The 13,564-nt window shown below is 52.4% G+C and overlaps 4 protein-coding genes across 4 annotated transcripts; 2 read left to right on the top strand and 2 right to left on the bottom strand.

Annotated features, from left to right (window-relative positions):
• Nucleotides 1–371: 371 nt before the first annotated feature.
• On the bottom strand, nt 372–2,380 carry K460DRAFT_368282 (UDP-GlcNAc-1-phosphate transferase). The gene is made up of 3 exons (XM_040933740.1): nt 1,763–2,380; nt 1,312–1,706; nt 372–1,255 (listed from the first exon to the last, which is right to left on the bottom strand). Exons 1-3 carry the CDS (start codon nt 1,993–1,995, stop codon nt 507–509), a joined length of 1,377 nt encoding a protein of 458 aa, XP_040785946.1. The 5' UTR covers nt 1,996–2,380; the 3' UTR covers nt 372–506.
• A 108-nt stretch (nt 2,381–2,488) lies between these two features.
• On the top strand, nt 2,489–4,170 carry K460DRAFT_288368 (WD40 repeat-like protein; the record flags this gene model as incomplete). The annotated part of the gene is made up of 3 exons (XM_040929045.1): nt 2,489–3,061; nt 3,154–4,009; nt 4,061–4,170. The coding sequence occupies 3 exons, from the start codon at nt 2,489–2,491 to the stop codon at nt 4,168–4,170; spliced, it is 1,539 nt and encodes a 512-aa protein (XP_040785945.1).
• Nucleotides 4,171–4,665: 495 nt separating this feature from the next.
• On the top strand, nt 4,666–7,269 carry K460DRAFT_407738 (uncharacterized protein; the record flags this gene model as incomplete). The annotated part of the gene is made up of 3 exons (XM_040937105.1): nt 4,666–6,292; nt 6,980–7,018; nt 7,064–7,269. The coding sequence occupies 3 exons, from the start codon at nt 4,666–4,668 to the stop codon at nt 7,267–7,269; spliced, it is 1,872 nt and encodes a 623-aa protein (XP_040785944.1).
• A 622-nt stretch (nt 7,270–7,891) lies between these two features.
• On the bottom strand, nt 7,892–13,049 carry K460DRAFT_341439 (uncharacterized protein). The gene is made up of 9 exons (XM_040931152.1): nt 12,640–13,049; nt 11,783–12,580; nt 11,658–11,730; nt 11,344–11,608; nt 11,184–11,296; nt 10,618–11,130; nt 9,688–9,783; nt 8,671–9,638; nt 7,892–8,610 (listed from the first exon to the last, which is right to left on the bottom strand). Exons 1-9 carry the CDS (start codon nt 12,847–12,849, stop codon nt 8,224–8,226), a joined length of 3,423 nt encoding a protein of 1,140 aa, XP_040785943.1. The 5' UTR covers nt 12,850–13,049; the 3' UTR covers nt 7,892–8,223.
• Between the last annotated feature and the right edge of the window lie 515 nt (nt 13,050–13,564).

The raw sequence follows: 13,564 nt of genomic DNA, 5'->3' as shown, positions 1-13,564 counted from the left end.
CAGCATCGCCGCCGCCGCAGTGCATTTTGCAGGCCCGAAAGGTGCGGTGATAAGATTGTGTGATATGATGCTTCTGTCGTGCAGACACGGCTTGGTAGCCTTGCTGCGATTGCTCAATGGCGCAGCGTGAAGACGTCTTGTGAGGGCATCTGGTGTGTCCCTCCCTCACTGGCAACCGATGACGACAGTTCCCGTCGCGTGTGGCTCCAAAGGGAAGGAAGGAAGCCTGCGCCGCGCCTGCCCCGCATCTCGTTTAGCCCCGCAGCGCCGCCTCGTGAGCGGCAGCTACAAAAGTCAGCTTGTCTACCAGGACGCTGATTTGCCCTTGTGATAACATGGAGAAGCCGAAGCCACCATGTCGACATTTCGACGGGGAGCACATTGCCAACCGATTGCCATGTTGTGTTGCCTGGTGAACCGAAGTTTGTATATATACATGTATATATATTCAACCCACCCGAAGATGATGCCATACACACAACCTCCCCACCCCCATGCACGGCATGCTACCAGTTATCTACCGTAAATATCAGCAGCGCCATACGGTGCCGGATGAACAAGCCCAGAGCCCCGACCACAAACTGGAAGGCCAGCAGCCCCATGGCCAACCGATCTTCCCGCATCGGCCCAAACCACACCAGCCACAAGTTGATTAGCGTAAAGTTGGAGGACGATACAGCCTGCCCTTTCGCATCAACCTCGACATCTAGCAGCCGAAGCCGGTGCAGCAACTTGAGGCTCTCCGCTATCGGTCGACGCAGTGGCTTGCGAAACTCGACGCGCGAGGGCTCTAATAAGCCCGTCCGTGCATTAAAGTGCGGGAGCCGATGTCGGGGACACGGTACGAGGTGGAAGAGCTGAGGAGCCGAGTATACAAAGTTGAATGCTTGCGGCAGGAGGAGCAGGATCAGCGTTTTGCTAAAATGGCCCAGGATGGCCACGACCGCAAAGACCATGCCTGCAAAGTAGCAGTATGTGTCGCCTACAAATACCTTTGCCGGATACCAGTTGTGCATCAAAAGTGCCACTGATACACCGATAAAAGGTAGCAAGAGATACAGCGAAAACAAATGCGAATCGGTTGCTGGATGCGGGTAAGGCGTGAACGGCGAGAGGTAGAGGACGTCATTCCCAACTATCAAGACCGCAATAACCACCGACTGGGCCACTTCAATGCCGTTGATGCCTGCCAGGATGTTGATGCTGTTCGACGAGAAAATGGACATTAGTGCCATGTAAATGTAGTACAACCAGCCTGCCCTCGCGTTAGCACTTTGCTATGAGAAACCGATTGCTGGGCCAGAGTCCTACCCAGATCAAACAACTCGCCGAGGTATGGCCTGAGTGGTAAGGGTACGACCATTTGAGTGACGCCAAAGTCGACAAAATACACAACCAGCATTGGAATGACGGCAAAGGCTGGAATGAGCACCTTGTGACGCCATCTGATGTCGAACAAGTCGTCGCCGATGCCAAGTAGCACGATGCTCTGAAGTGAAAGAATAGCAGAGAGGTAGGATGCCAGTTTGTTGTGAGGAAACCGGTGCAGCAGTCGCCCTGTCTCAATTTCTTCCAGCTCTTTGATGACGTCTCGATTCCCTCCACCAGATGTTGCAACAACAATGTCTTTGTAAAAGGGCCATGGTATGAAGACAATCAGGACGAAGAGATAGACGATAGCACTCACTGCACCCATAGTTTCAGGACTGTTGTTGCTGTTGTCAGTTCACTGCTACAGGCAATTGTAATTTTTAGCACTCACATCTCCGTCTGCTTGAGCTTACAAAGGTCTTTGCCTTTGAACCCACGCCTGATAAAAGCGTGCCCCAGCCATCGTATCAGAGCATAGCTGAATGCAAAGGCTAGTCCACTGAACGCTATAGAGGCAACGAGTGGTTCCCCTTCCCCTTGCAGCGTATTCGCCAGAATTCCAATGCATGCAACCGACAGAGACAAAAGTGAATAAGTCTCTGTCGATGATAATGTGGTCGACATGACGCACCCTGATGTTTCAACCTTGATAACGTGATGGTGGAGCTTGGCACGTGGATGGATGATGAGGTACTTGTTCCTCGACCCTGCCAGCCGTTTGCTATCGCGTTCAGGAATGCAGCCAACAATGCACCCTCTTGGACAGTCCACTCGGCAATAGTCGGGAGTCGCTTGCACAATAGTCGTGCTGCTGCTGCTGCTGCCCTGTTTTCACTTGCGCAGAAGCAGGCTGGAGAAAGAAGGAAATCAAACTTTTAGCGATCGAATCAGACAAAGGGCCCCACGAGCGAGTGCAGAAGGACGGCCAATACAACAATCGAGAAAGGAGCGACAAGCGGCGGTTTTGGGGGGCGTGTTTCTGAGGATCCCCGTTGGCGTTGCTTGGTGGTGTTGAAAGGTGTTCGTTAGCCTCTGCCGCCCTGGGGCCTCTCCCTCTCTACTAGCCCGAAACGAGAGAAGCTCACGGTTGCCGGAGAGCATTGGCAGCCAGCCCATTATGGATCCAAACCCGCCAGCCCAGCAGTCGCCGCTTGATGTTATTCAGCTCAATCTAGATGCTGTAACCCGTCGTCTTGTGCGCCCGACTTTTCTGTCGAATCTCACGCCCTCGCGACTGCCCTCGTCGGCCGTAAGCGACTCGTCTTCTCTCAGCCCCACACGCGACGAAGCACGGTTGCACTCTGGTCCGCTCTCCCATCATCGGCACTCCCATCTTAGCCTCGCAGTCACAGTGGAAGATGTGCTCGAGCACGTTGACTTGGTCTCGCCGCTGATTCAGGAGCCCTGCGCCGACGGCAGCCCGAGCAGCGTCGAAAGGCGCGTCGTAGAGCACCTCGAGTCGCACTTTGTTGGAGCGCGTCGCGCGTATGAGAAGAAGATGGCCGCAGAGCGCTCTTTTCAGACCTTCTCCCACGGCCACCAGGATCTCGTGCTTGCCGTCGACTTCAACTACTTCGGAACCCGCATGGTCACGGCGAGCTCAGACCATCGCCTCAAGGTCTGGGACAAGAAAGACGATGCTTGGACGCTGGTCGAGAGCTGGAAGGCACATGATGCTGAGATAGTCGATGTAAGTTATCTAATCTTCAGCCGCAAGCCTCGATTCGGTTACATGCATGGGAAATTTGCCACCTCTGTGATCTGCTGCTGATTTCAAGCTAGGTCAAGTGGAACGGCCCCTTCATGGGGGAAGTCGTCGGCAGCATTGGCGAAGATGGCCGCTGCAAGCTCTGGCAAGAAGATGTCACAGAGGTGCCCATGTCAGGCAACCGATTCAAGCTGATCACGAATCTTGCTTCTCAGACTCACGCTCCGTTCATGTCACTCGACTTCAAGAACATTATGCAGGAGACGTGGCTGGCCTTGATCACACGCGACGGCTATCTAACTGTCTATGAACCTCAAGACCAGAGCAGTCTCAATGAATGGACCATCTTAGCCGAGCGCTGGGTGTCCGAGAACAATCCCCCCGAGCGCCAAGAAGAGGTGGGATTTAAGGTTGTGTTTCACAAGGAGAAGCTGCCATGCTGGACAGCTATCATGGCTGGCCTGGATCGAAAATCCCTGTCGCTTGCTGTTGCAGCTATGAAGGACGTCCTTGTATTTAGGACCGACAAGGCCAAACGCTTCTTCCAAGTAGCCAAGCTAGAGGGTGCTCGCCAGATCATCCGCGACTTAGCTTGGGCGAATGGCTCTATGCGAGGTCATGATATTCTTGCGACAGCCAGCAAGGACGGCGCCATCCGCATCTACGAGCTATCAACGCCTACCTCGGGAAAGTCTTCAACTAGCGGAACCTTGATAGCCTCCACGGCCACAGAGCCCACTTCTCCACGTCCTGACCCACGGAAGAATGCGCCATCTGGTATAGGAGCCGGACTGGCGGGAGCATCGAAGGCGCCAGACACGACACTTGAGAATGAGCAATATCCGGGACGCATAAGGCAGGTAGCGAAGCTCACGGATGAGCTCACTAATCATCATGGAGCTGTTTGGCGAGTCACCTTCTCTCAGATGGGTAAGCTCGCGCAAAATATACCTGAGAGAGCTTCACTGACCATGTGTGCAGGCGACCTGCTTGTTTCGACCGGAGATGATGCTTCCATCCGCACCTGGAAGAAAGCCGTCAACGGCAAATGGGCGGAGTACGCGGAGATCGAGACTGCACGCGAGAACTAATACTCGCGTAGCAGAATTTGGGGGCGGATCGGCGTTCTGGATAGATTGTTTCGCGGATTCTCGTCGCGGAGTTTAGGCACATGACTACATTCTGACTTCCGCCCACGTCGAAGTCACTTTGCATTCTAGATACCCCATGGTTTCGCTAGGAACACGGCTAGCTCTATCCTGGGTTATGTAAGTCATTTAGCTCTTTTACTGAGAGACTTTGGGGCTATGGTCATGAATGCGATGGCGTTACTCGATTGTTCGCTTGTTGCGTCACCACATTCCTCACACTCAGCCATCGCTATACCAGCCACAGCGCATTCCGCACCAACCATCGTGAACTGAGAACTGAACTTGAGCTCAAAAGTTCTGCCCACATCCTAATCATGGCCCCGCAAATATCCAACTACACCTGGCGCTCGCTCAACTCGCTGATAGATTTGCTCCATCCTGAATCAATTGTACCCGATCCTACACCAACACCTAATTGCCCAACGTTCAGCCACGATGCTCTTTCGTCGCCATTCTCCGTCCCGCCTTCATCCCGTCACTCCCCCGACCGACCAGTATTGCGCACAACCGCCTCCGAAAACTTCCACTCGGACACAGAAGACACTCGCGGAGATCTTAGCCCTATCTGCCAGTTTAACGAAACCTCTACCACATGAACCCCGAACTATCACCAATCACTATCACTTTTCGAACTCGCAACGGTCCGATAGCTCATCAGAGCATCACGGGAGCCCTACGCGGGAGCCAAGAAGCAAAAAGACAGGCCACGCCACCATTCACACTGATGCTACGAATAATCAAGCGGCGTTCGAGAGCGACGCCTTCGCCGTGCACATGCCAACCACTCGTTTGCCCATCATCGACCGTCCTATTTCGCCAACAAAGTCACCTATAGCCCAAGCCGCGGCCTATCAGACTTACAAAGAAAAGGCACGCCAAGTGCGCGAGAGAAACAATAGTCAAGGTGTACGGGTACCGTCAAAGATTGTATCTTATGACTACGCGTCACCTACTATTGCCGGCCACAGAGCACCTTTGAAGAGAGGTATCGATCCACTAAAGAGTCTACCTACGCCTGCGGGAGCTTTCCCCATAAGCCCACCGCTGCCGCAAATAGGGTGGATGCGACCTGAACCAGTGTACAGAGCTCATGCTCAAGGCCCTCGGGATATCACTGAGCGTCGCAAAATGTACACACCACGCAAAGCAGTAGGACTGCCTACCAAAGTCTCTACACCGAGAACACGGTACACATACCACTCAGATTCAGAAGCGGGAGCTTCATGTTCCACATCCTCGCCCGCGTCATCACCACGACAAGTGCCGGCTACAATCAAGGCCCGCCTCAAGCCAAAGTTCGTGGTCCCAGAAGTAGAGCATGTTCAAACAGAAAGTCGATACGGGTTCTACAATCGACCCTCTCCCACTTCCTCGCCCCGGACTTCTCGGTCTTCGAGTCCGGTCAAGTCAATGCCGAACTTCATGCACAGCTCATGCGAAGGAGACTCGATATTCGGCTACAGAAGTAAAGTCGTCGCTGGTGCTGTGATCGGTGGAAGCTCTACTTCTGCCACTTCCGGCAGCGACAAAGAGAAGGCGAAGAGCAGGATAATAGACAAGCCGAAGAAAACGACGCCACCAAAACACTCGCTCACGTCCCGATGGCCCTGGCATAGACCTGCAGGACCACGCGTCTACAAGCCCGTCTCCGTGCCTATAGCATCAATGCCGACTGCAGTAAGGGCTAGGGCGTATGTCGATCCATTCGACACACACGCCACACAGCCTACCACTCTACCGCTACGCACTCCAATTGCGACTAGACCAGCCTCACCGCATAGATTCGCCCGAACAACTATGCCAGCACCACAGGGCAAGTTCGACTCCGGCTTTGCGCAGATCAAGAGTCTCACGCTACTCCTACTGAAGATCGGCTTATTCATGTACGTTGTTGTTGCGCTATGGTACGTCCTCGACGCCATACGGGAGGTGTTCCACACGTTAAGCGCACCTTTTCGCGCTTTCAAATGGGCTTGGGGGTTCGTTTGGTTCTTCTGTCTTTGGTTCGCGAGGATTGGAATTATCATGTGTGAGAAATGGGTCTTTAAGGCTGTGCTCGAGGGTGGGTGGATGTGGAAGATGAGGTAGTAGACATTTTGATCAATCGCAGGCAGTAGCTCATATTTGCTCAGCTAGATTATCGCTTCTATCGCAATAAATCTCTTGAATAATAAGTCATCTTCCTTTCCCTGTGATTGCCATGTGCTCAACGATTTGTCGACCGACGTGCTTCCGTCACCAGCTCGCCTAGACTTCAACTTTACTTTCACCTCCCACCACCACTACGTCCTCATGACGCAATAAACCTCGCATATGACCCTCTAGCGCCAGGCAGCAGCTTCCATGAGCTTCCAGCGGCTTTTTTCGGCAGGCCATGCTCAGACCCGAGCCCATATATTTAGTATGAGGCTCTGTCTGAGTGCTGCGAACACCAATTTCACGTCCCTAAACTACGCACGGTGGCAGGCCTGGTGCCTAATCACGAGACATGCGAGCATATGCTGGGGGATGTGGGTATATAAACAACGCTGCCCACCTTCCTTGGGCCTTTTGTCCATCACTTCTACTTTCCACGTGCCTCAGCCCCTTCCGGATATCAATTCAATCACTCTCTCGTATCTCTTCGAGGCTCGCCTTCCACTATGACAACGGTCAGACAATCAGATAAAGCTTTGCGACAGCTGGCTACTCGCCAAAGGTACTCACCACACACACCTCAGGTCTGGCTCCGGTGACTGACTGACAACAGGGCTAACGGGCGGCTTTCAGTTTCGGCTGCAGTCAACATGTATTTCAGCTCCCTGCCCTTTTATCTACTTCTAACACTAGTCAGTGAGCTGGGCTCTCACCAAATGTCTCTACGGCCATGAGGTATCCGCACATGACAACAACACCAACAACTTGTCAACAACACCAACTCGGGCCAGCAACCACCGAGAGCTTGTGCTGAAAGAGTCCACACTTTCCACGTTGAATCCACATCAACCACTTGCTCAACACATAGTCAACATCAAACACTCATACCGATCGACGACTTGAACCACAATACTACAACATCACATCAGCAATTCAGTGTCAATCATGGCTCAGCTCGGCATCGTTTGTAAATAGCATTGAAGTGTAGGCACTCTCACTCCTTCAGCATCCAGTCACTAACATCATCCAGATCAGGTTCTCGTTTGGCATTTCTCTCTCTTTCTTCACACGTTTGGTCTTACCAAGTTCCACTCCACCCTAGCTGCAGCCCACCCGTCCGACCAAACACCCCTCAGATCCAAGCAGCATGGCCTCAGCGCCTCAGTGGAAGGTCTCCCGATCATGTGTCGGTGCGATGTCACTCCAGCGCCTTTGTTTCTGAGACGGTGCTTCGGTCTCACATGACGGTGTACCTTTTAGCTGCAGTCGGGGTCCCGGGAACGGCGATGAGCTTCTGGGAATCTGGCTCGCGTTGCCTTGTGCATTAACGGAAGGTCCCCCGATCGTATGTGTCGGTGTGGTACGTCGCTCCGGCGTGTCGGTGCAGTAGAGGCTCGGGAATTTCTGATGGTGGGTGTTGTGAAGTTGGAGGGTGGGCGCATCTAATTCAGCATGTTGGATTGGTGGGTGGTCTGGGTGGTTATTTATGATGATTATATCTTGAATGACGAGAACTTGATTACTTCATTCACATACTCCCTCGTTATGGCTGCAATGTGTGTGATGTTTAAGTGTACGAGGTACCGGCTCTGATCTGTATTGTTGGGGGATCTGAGCTCGCAGCTGCGGCTATTGGCGTAAACTTGCATGATCGTAAAGGTGTACTCAGTCGGACTGCATCTCTTTCGCGAGTACAACGATTAGGCGAAGCCTATCGGTTTGCTGTCGAAGCGAAAGAAGATAGTAATTCCATCTGGTGTTGTTAGTGTTTTGGCATGATACATATCCTGTGTGTGATCATTTCTATTCCTTGACGCTCTCATTTCATCAGTTATGCAATCGCTAAATCCACGAACCCTACATGCTATCCTCTCTCCACCTACTCCTAACCCTCTGCCAGCCCTCCATCTCCTTCTTCCCGCCCTTCGTCTCCATACCCAGCCCGCGCTCCACCCACTCCTGGCTCCCCATCTCAGCCAAACGACTCAGCGCACGCGCAAACGCAAACCTCTCCTCGTCACCAGAGAAAATACTAGAGTTCTTGAGCATGTCCATGTTCATGCCGAGGTCGTCCATGAGGTTCCGCATCACGTCAGATATAGCTCCGTGGTCATCAGTGGAAGAGGATTTAGCAGAGGTGGGTAACTGGCCCTTATCCTGCGAGGCGGTGACTGCGTCGTTGAGTTCGGATTGGTCGAGGAAGAGCGATGTCAGAGGGACCGCGGTGGTCATGACTAGTTTAGCCTACGGAGTGTTAGCACGCATCTCATTCCGCTCCCTAGCACCTGCGCAGATATTACTTACCCTGCTCTCGTATAACGCGTCTATAAACGTGATGAATCTTCTTGCCAAGTCTCTGCTCTTGAAGTTCATACCAGGAACGTCGGTGATGACGAACGCTTCATAACTCCTCGTCAATTCTAAATAATCCGCCGCCCCCGTCGCTCTCCCAATAATTTGATCAAAGCTAAACCAAGCACACTTGCCGCTCGCCTTGGGCACTTCAATATCCCTTCCCCAGACCTGGTGTACGGCTGTATGTGGAGGGTCGTTCTCGAAGTCGCCAAGGAAGCGAAACCAGTGCTCTGCGTGGGTTTGTGCGGATTTGTCGAGCGGGTGATGGTACACGCCGGAGGGTGGGCGCGGGATTTTGCGGTAGTCGGTAGAGGAGTCGAGGTTTAGGACTTTGAGGCGGGTTTTCAGGAGGTTTATACAAGGAATGAAAGAGTCCCTTTGGATTCCGTTCTTATACAAGTCGTCCGGGTGTCGATTTGACGTAGTGACTATGACGGTGCCGTGCGCCATGAGCGACTCCATAAGTCTACGTAGGATCATGGCGTCTGCTACATCTGTACATTGGAATTCGTCGAAGCAAAGGACCGAGGATCGCTCTGCTATGCCTGCTGCTACGAAGGGAATTGAATCTATATCGTTGCCGTGCTGCATTTTCATCTTGTGGAGGTCTTTATGCACGCTCTGCATGAATGCGTGGAAATGTATTCGCGTCTTGCGCTTGATGTTTGGTGGGAGGGTGTCGAAGAAGAGATCCATCATCATGGTCTTGCCAGAACCGACGTCGCCGTACATGTATATGCCTTTGGGTAGCGATTCGGGTATTGGCGGTAGTGCAGACGACGCAGTTGTCGAGGAGGAGAGGAAAGAGAAGAATGACTTCTTGGGCGGCTGTAGAGATTCTATTGTGGGTTGAACGACGGTGGGTGGTGAGTAGTTCAAGAGCATGTTATGGAGGTCTTCGAGGTTCTTGATGAGACCTAAACTATTGTTAGAACACTTCTATATCCAGATATCTGCGCTTGGTACCTCTTTGGTGTTCATCGTCTCTCAACCGTCCCGACTCTACACGCGCATCGTACTCGGCCATTGGGCCATGAACTCTACCCGCGTCTTCATGCGAGTCTAACTTCGTTAGCGGAACTCCTTCGATCGCTCCCTGCTATCCGTACATACACTCCTTCGCTGCCTGTGCTGCCTGTGCTGCCTGCGCATACCCTCTGTATTCCACGCTTGTAAAGGGAGTGGTTGGCACACGCCCAAACTCCACTCTGCTTGGGGGATTGTGCGCGCGCGCATTCCTCCCCACCCTCAGACTTCTCAAGCAGTCTGTACATATTGTTTTTCTAGCTTCCACTCGTAGCGCTCGTCTCGGCCTCGGCGTAGCATGCCGCGAAAGGGTCCTCAGCCCTCGAAGAGTTTCGGATGATGTCATATTTGCGATTGGGCGTGATAACGCATAAAGTAAATAAAACAAAAGAAGGAGTAAGCGGTCTATAGCATGCTAAAAAGCGCTCACAGAGGGTATCACACGGTAAAGCAGGGCACAGCTGAGGGACAGTCAAACATGTGGTAGACCAGAGTCTTTAGCGGCCGCCGCCCGGGGAGTGCTCGTCTTCTCCTCGGCTTTCGGGAATTTCGCCTGCCACCAGTGCCACAGCACGTGTCCACGGTGCAGGGCGAATCGGGGCCAATTCAATTACCGAGCAAAGGTACGAACGAGTGGACAGCCTGTGATCACTTTGCGGATCCCATGAAATTATGTTGGGGTTTGAAGGTTCATGAGTAGTCTACCGCCCTCTACCCATTACGACTCTTCCTCCGCAGCCACGCTCTCATACCGCTCGCCTCCCCTGCTACTCTGATATCGCATCTTCGGTACATCGTATAGCCTGGTATAATCGACCCTTTCACCACCTAGCCTTGCATAGCCACCTTCCTTCTTGCCAAAAACAGGACTCCCATCGCAAAAGAAGTCCTTGCAGTTTGTGACCATGCCTCTCGAGAACGGATTACCCCGTCTCTGGCTCTGCTGTTGACCTGCTCGGGATCCTTGAAGTGCAGTAGCAACACAAGTATCAAGTCCTAATAGACGTTTCCATTGGTCCCAAATACTCGCCTTCGGCTCCCTTCGTACGGGTGCATCACCAGTATCCTGGCCACTCCCAAAGCCATTCGTTGGCGCACTACCACCAGGAGTTACATCTTGACTTATATCGCCCGTCGTAACGAACGAGTTCAGTGCGTCAGCGGGTGTATGGGAGTGCAAGTGACCGCGCATGCTCTCGTAAGTAGTGAGGTTGCGCGCAACTTGTAGGAGCTGCACGCCCAGCAGCATGGTCACCCATGTTAGTTGGAAGGCGGCCCAGATGGACAGGACGATTGTGAACGGGTCCTTGTTGAGGATGGCGCAGAGGTCGGGCGAGAGAACAGCGCATTGTACATCCTTGGGTGTGTCGCGGATTTCCAAATCTACGAGTCTTTAGCTGGATAGTCTTTGTAGTAACCGATTGACTCGAACTTACAAGCAAGCACTACGCGAATAAAGAACAGGATACCAATCTCTAGAGAGAGTATGTATAATATGAAATGCCGATGATTGTTATTTGCAACACAGTTATTCACCCATGGACAATGACTGCGAAAATTAGTACAACCCATCTCAACCCAGGCTATGGCACTTACTGATCACTCTTCGCAACGCATCGCTCACATCTCTTGCAATGCTTACTCCTTAATGGCTTCCTTACCATGCAATTCACACAAAAGTGGTGTTCGTCAAACTGCCGTAACTCCATAAGCTCGTCGATAACCGCCTTTGAGGCGCTTCTGCTTGCTGATTTGGGCACGTAGCCAGGATCGGAGGACATGGTGAAGAAATAGAAATATCCCGTAAGTCCGTAAAATATAGCGAATAGTAGGTTGAGGAAAAAGTTCGTTCGTATGGTCCCTGTCGGTGTTAATATGAGACAAATGTTTGACGGTAGGAGGTAACCCACATGGTAGGACCGTCGTTATCCATCGTAGACCGACCCAGAACAAGGTGGCGGCAAAGATGCCGGCTAAGAAAGGCTGGGGTCTTGTCAGTGTCTCTACTCTGGAATACTTTTGATTCAGAACTCACGGTATGATGTATACTCCTCATATTTGAAGGAGCCCACCCCAGCAGCTTTTGCGCCGCCCACTGCATAATATACGAAACAATCAACGCCGCCGGTATGCCCAAAAACGCTGGATAGTAGCTGATCAAGAACAGGGCCATGAAAATCATCGCAAACGGCCAGAAGAATGCGAAACGACTGAGAAACCATCTCGTGTCCTTTACTCCCGGGATTGGAAACTGCTTCGCATTCCCATCCTTATCGAATCCGGCTTCCGACAGCGCGCGATGCCATTGTCGTGTTGTACTCATCTCTTCCGCTGTGACCGCTGGTGTCTTGCCGTCATTATTCTTCGCAAACCGGTCCACGCCATATTCCAGCAGCTTCTGTATAGAGCCTTGAGAGCCCTTGACGAGTGCCCAATGTAGAGCCGTAAACCCCTGGTCATCCGTCGCATATACATTCGCGCCCCATCTGAGGAACAGATCCACACAAGAGGAATAGCCCTTGTACGCTGCCCACATGAGCGGGGTGTGTGATTGCAAATCTGGGATATCTACGGGTATATCTTGGTGTAGGAGCAATACAAGTTGGTACACATTCCCGTCGAGGGTCGCAGAGTGGAGGAGGTTGAAGCCTTGGTCGTCGGTGAGGAGAGGATCGGCGCCATGGTCGAGGAGCAGATTGACGACGTAGTAGTTGCAGCGCTTTGCGGCCCAAAGGACGGGTGTTGCAACGGCATCCCCACCTTTTGCGTTTATGGGAGCGCCGGCTTGGATGAGGAAGTGGCAGAGGGCGTAATGGTTGTTGATTGCTGCCCACTATTTCAACTATTAGCCTTCCTTGACGCCATGGCGATCATAATAGGGTATATTCGCACATGTAGCGGTGTTATGCCCTGCTCATCCGTGTATGTCGCATCAAACGTGCCGCTGTCAAACAGCTTCTGTATAGCTGTAATCTCGCCGAGCCGGGCCAACTGCATGATATCCTCCTCGATCGGTAAAGTGGGCTTCTTGTCTGCCATGTCGGAGAGCTCATGCTCGCCCACTGGGAGCCCGTTGGCTTCGGGCTGTGCGGCGGAGGACATTTCGGGGGTCCGCGTGGGAGTGTCGAGCCGCTTGAGCAAGTTGACCAGTTGAGCCTCGCAACACTGGAGCTTCGCTAGAAGATTCGGCTGTAGGTGTCGGCAGAGGCGTAAATGCGTCAACTCAGAAGAGGCATACTGAGGGTATTACTACAAGGTCGAATCTAGGATTACGAAGCTGACCAGGCGCCGGAGCTGCGGCATCTCCAAATCTCGAATGCGACCAATGCGTTCATCAAGACCCCTGCTTCTCTAACGCCGTTTGTGGCAGTGCCGCGCAAGCCTCATCCCGTTATGTAGAGCGATGCGAAGATCTACGTTGCTTATATTTGGAATCATACTAGCAAAGGCGATAGAAGGATGTGAAGTTGTTGTTGTTGTTGTAAATATTCGTCCCTGATAGTGCATTCGTCGCACGTTTGCTAGGTTTCAGAGAACCAACCTTCAACTGACAAGCACATAACTTCCAAGCTGGTCCACAGCATGAAAGTCACCAACCCGAAAGATATGGAGCTTAGCAAGCTGCTGGGCTTGACTTTAACTACCCTCCCAATGTGAATGTCACTTGCCTTTCCCTCCTCATTTAGCAGATTCAACCCAAACCCGATTGAAGTCGAAGGCCAAAATCATACCACAGCAGCAATTGATGGTTTGACACCATTTGCCTAATTAGGCAGGTTCAATCTTGCTTCCGCCTGTGGAATGCCACACCCATCGT

Source organism: Cucurbitaria berberidis (assembly GCF_010015615.1).
Source record: "Cucurbitaria berberidis CBS 394.84 unplaced genomic scaffold K460scaffold_4, whole genome shotgun sequence".
NCBI lineage: Eukaryota > Fungi > Ascomycota > Dothideomycetes > Pleosporales > Cucurbitariaceae > Cucurbitaria > Cucurbitaria berberidis.
This window is presented reverse-complemented; position numbering and strand designations above follow the sequence as displayed.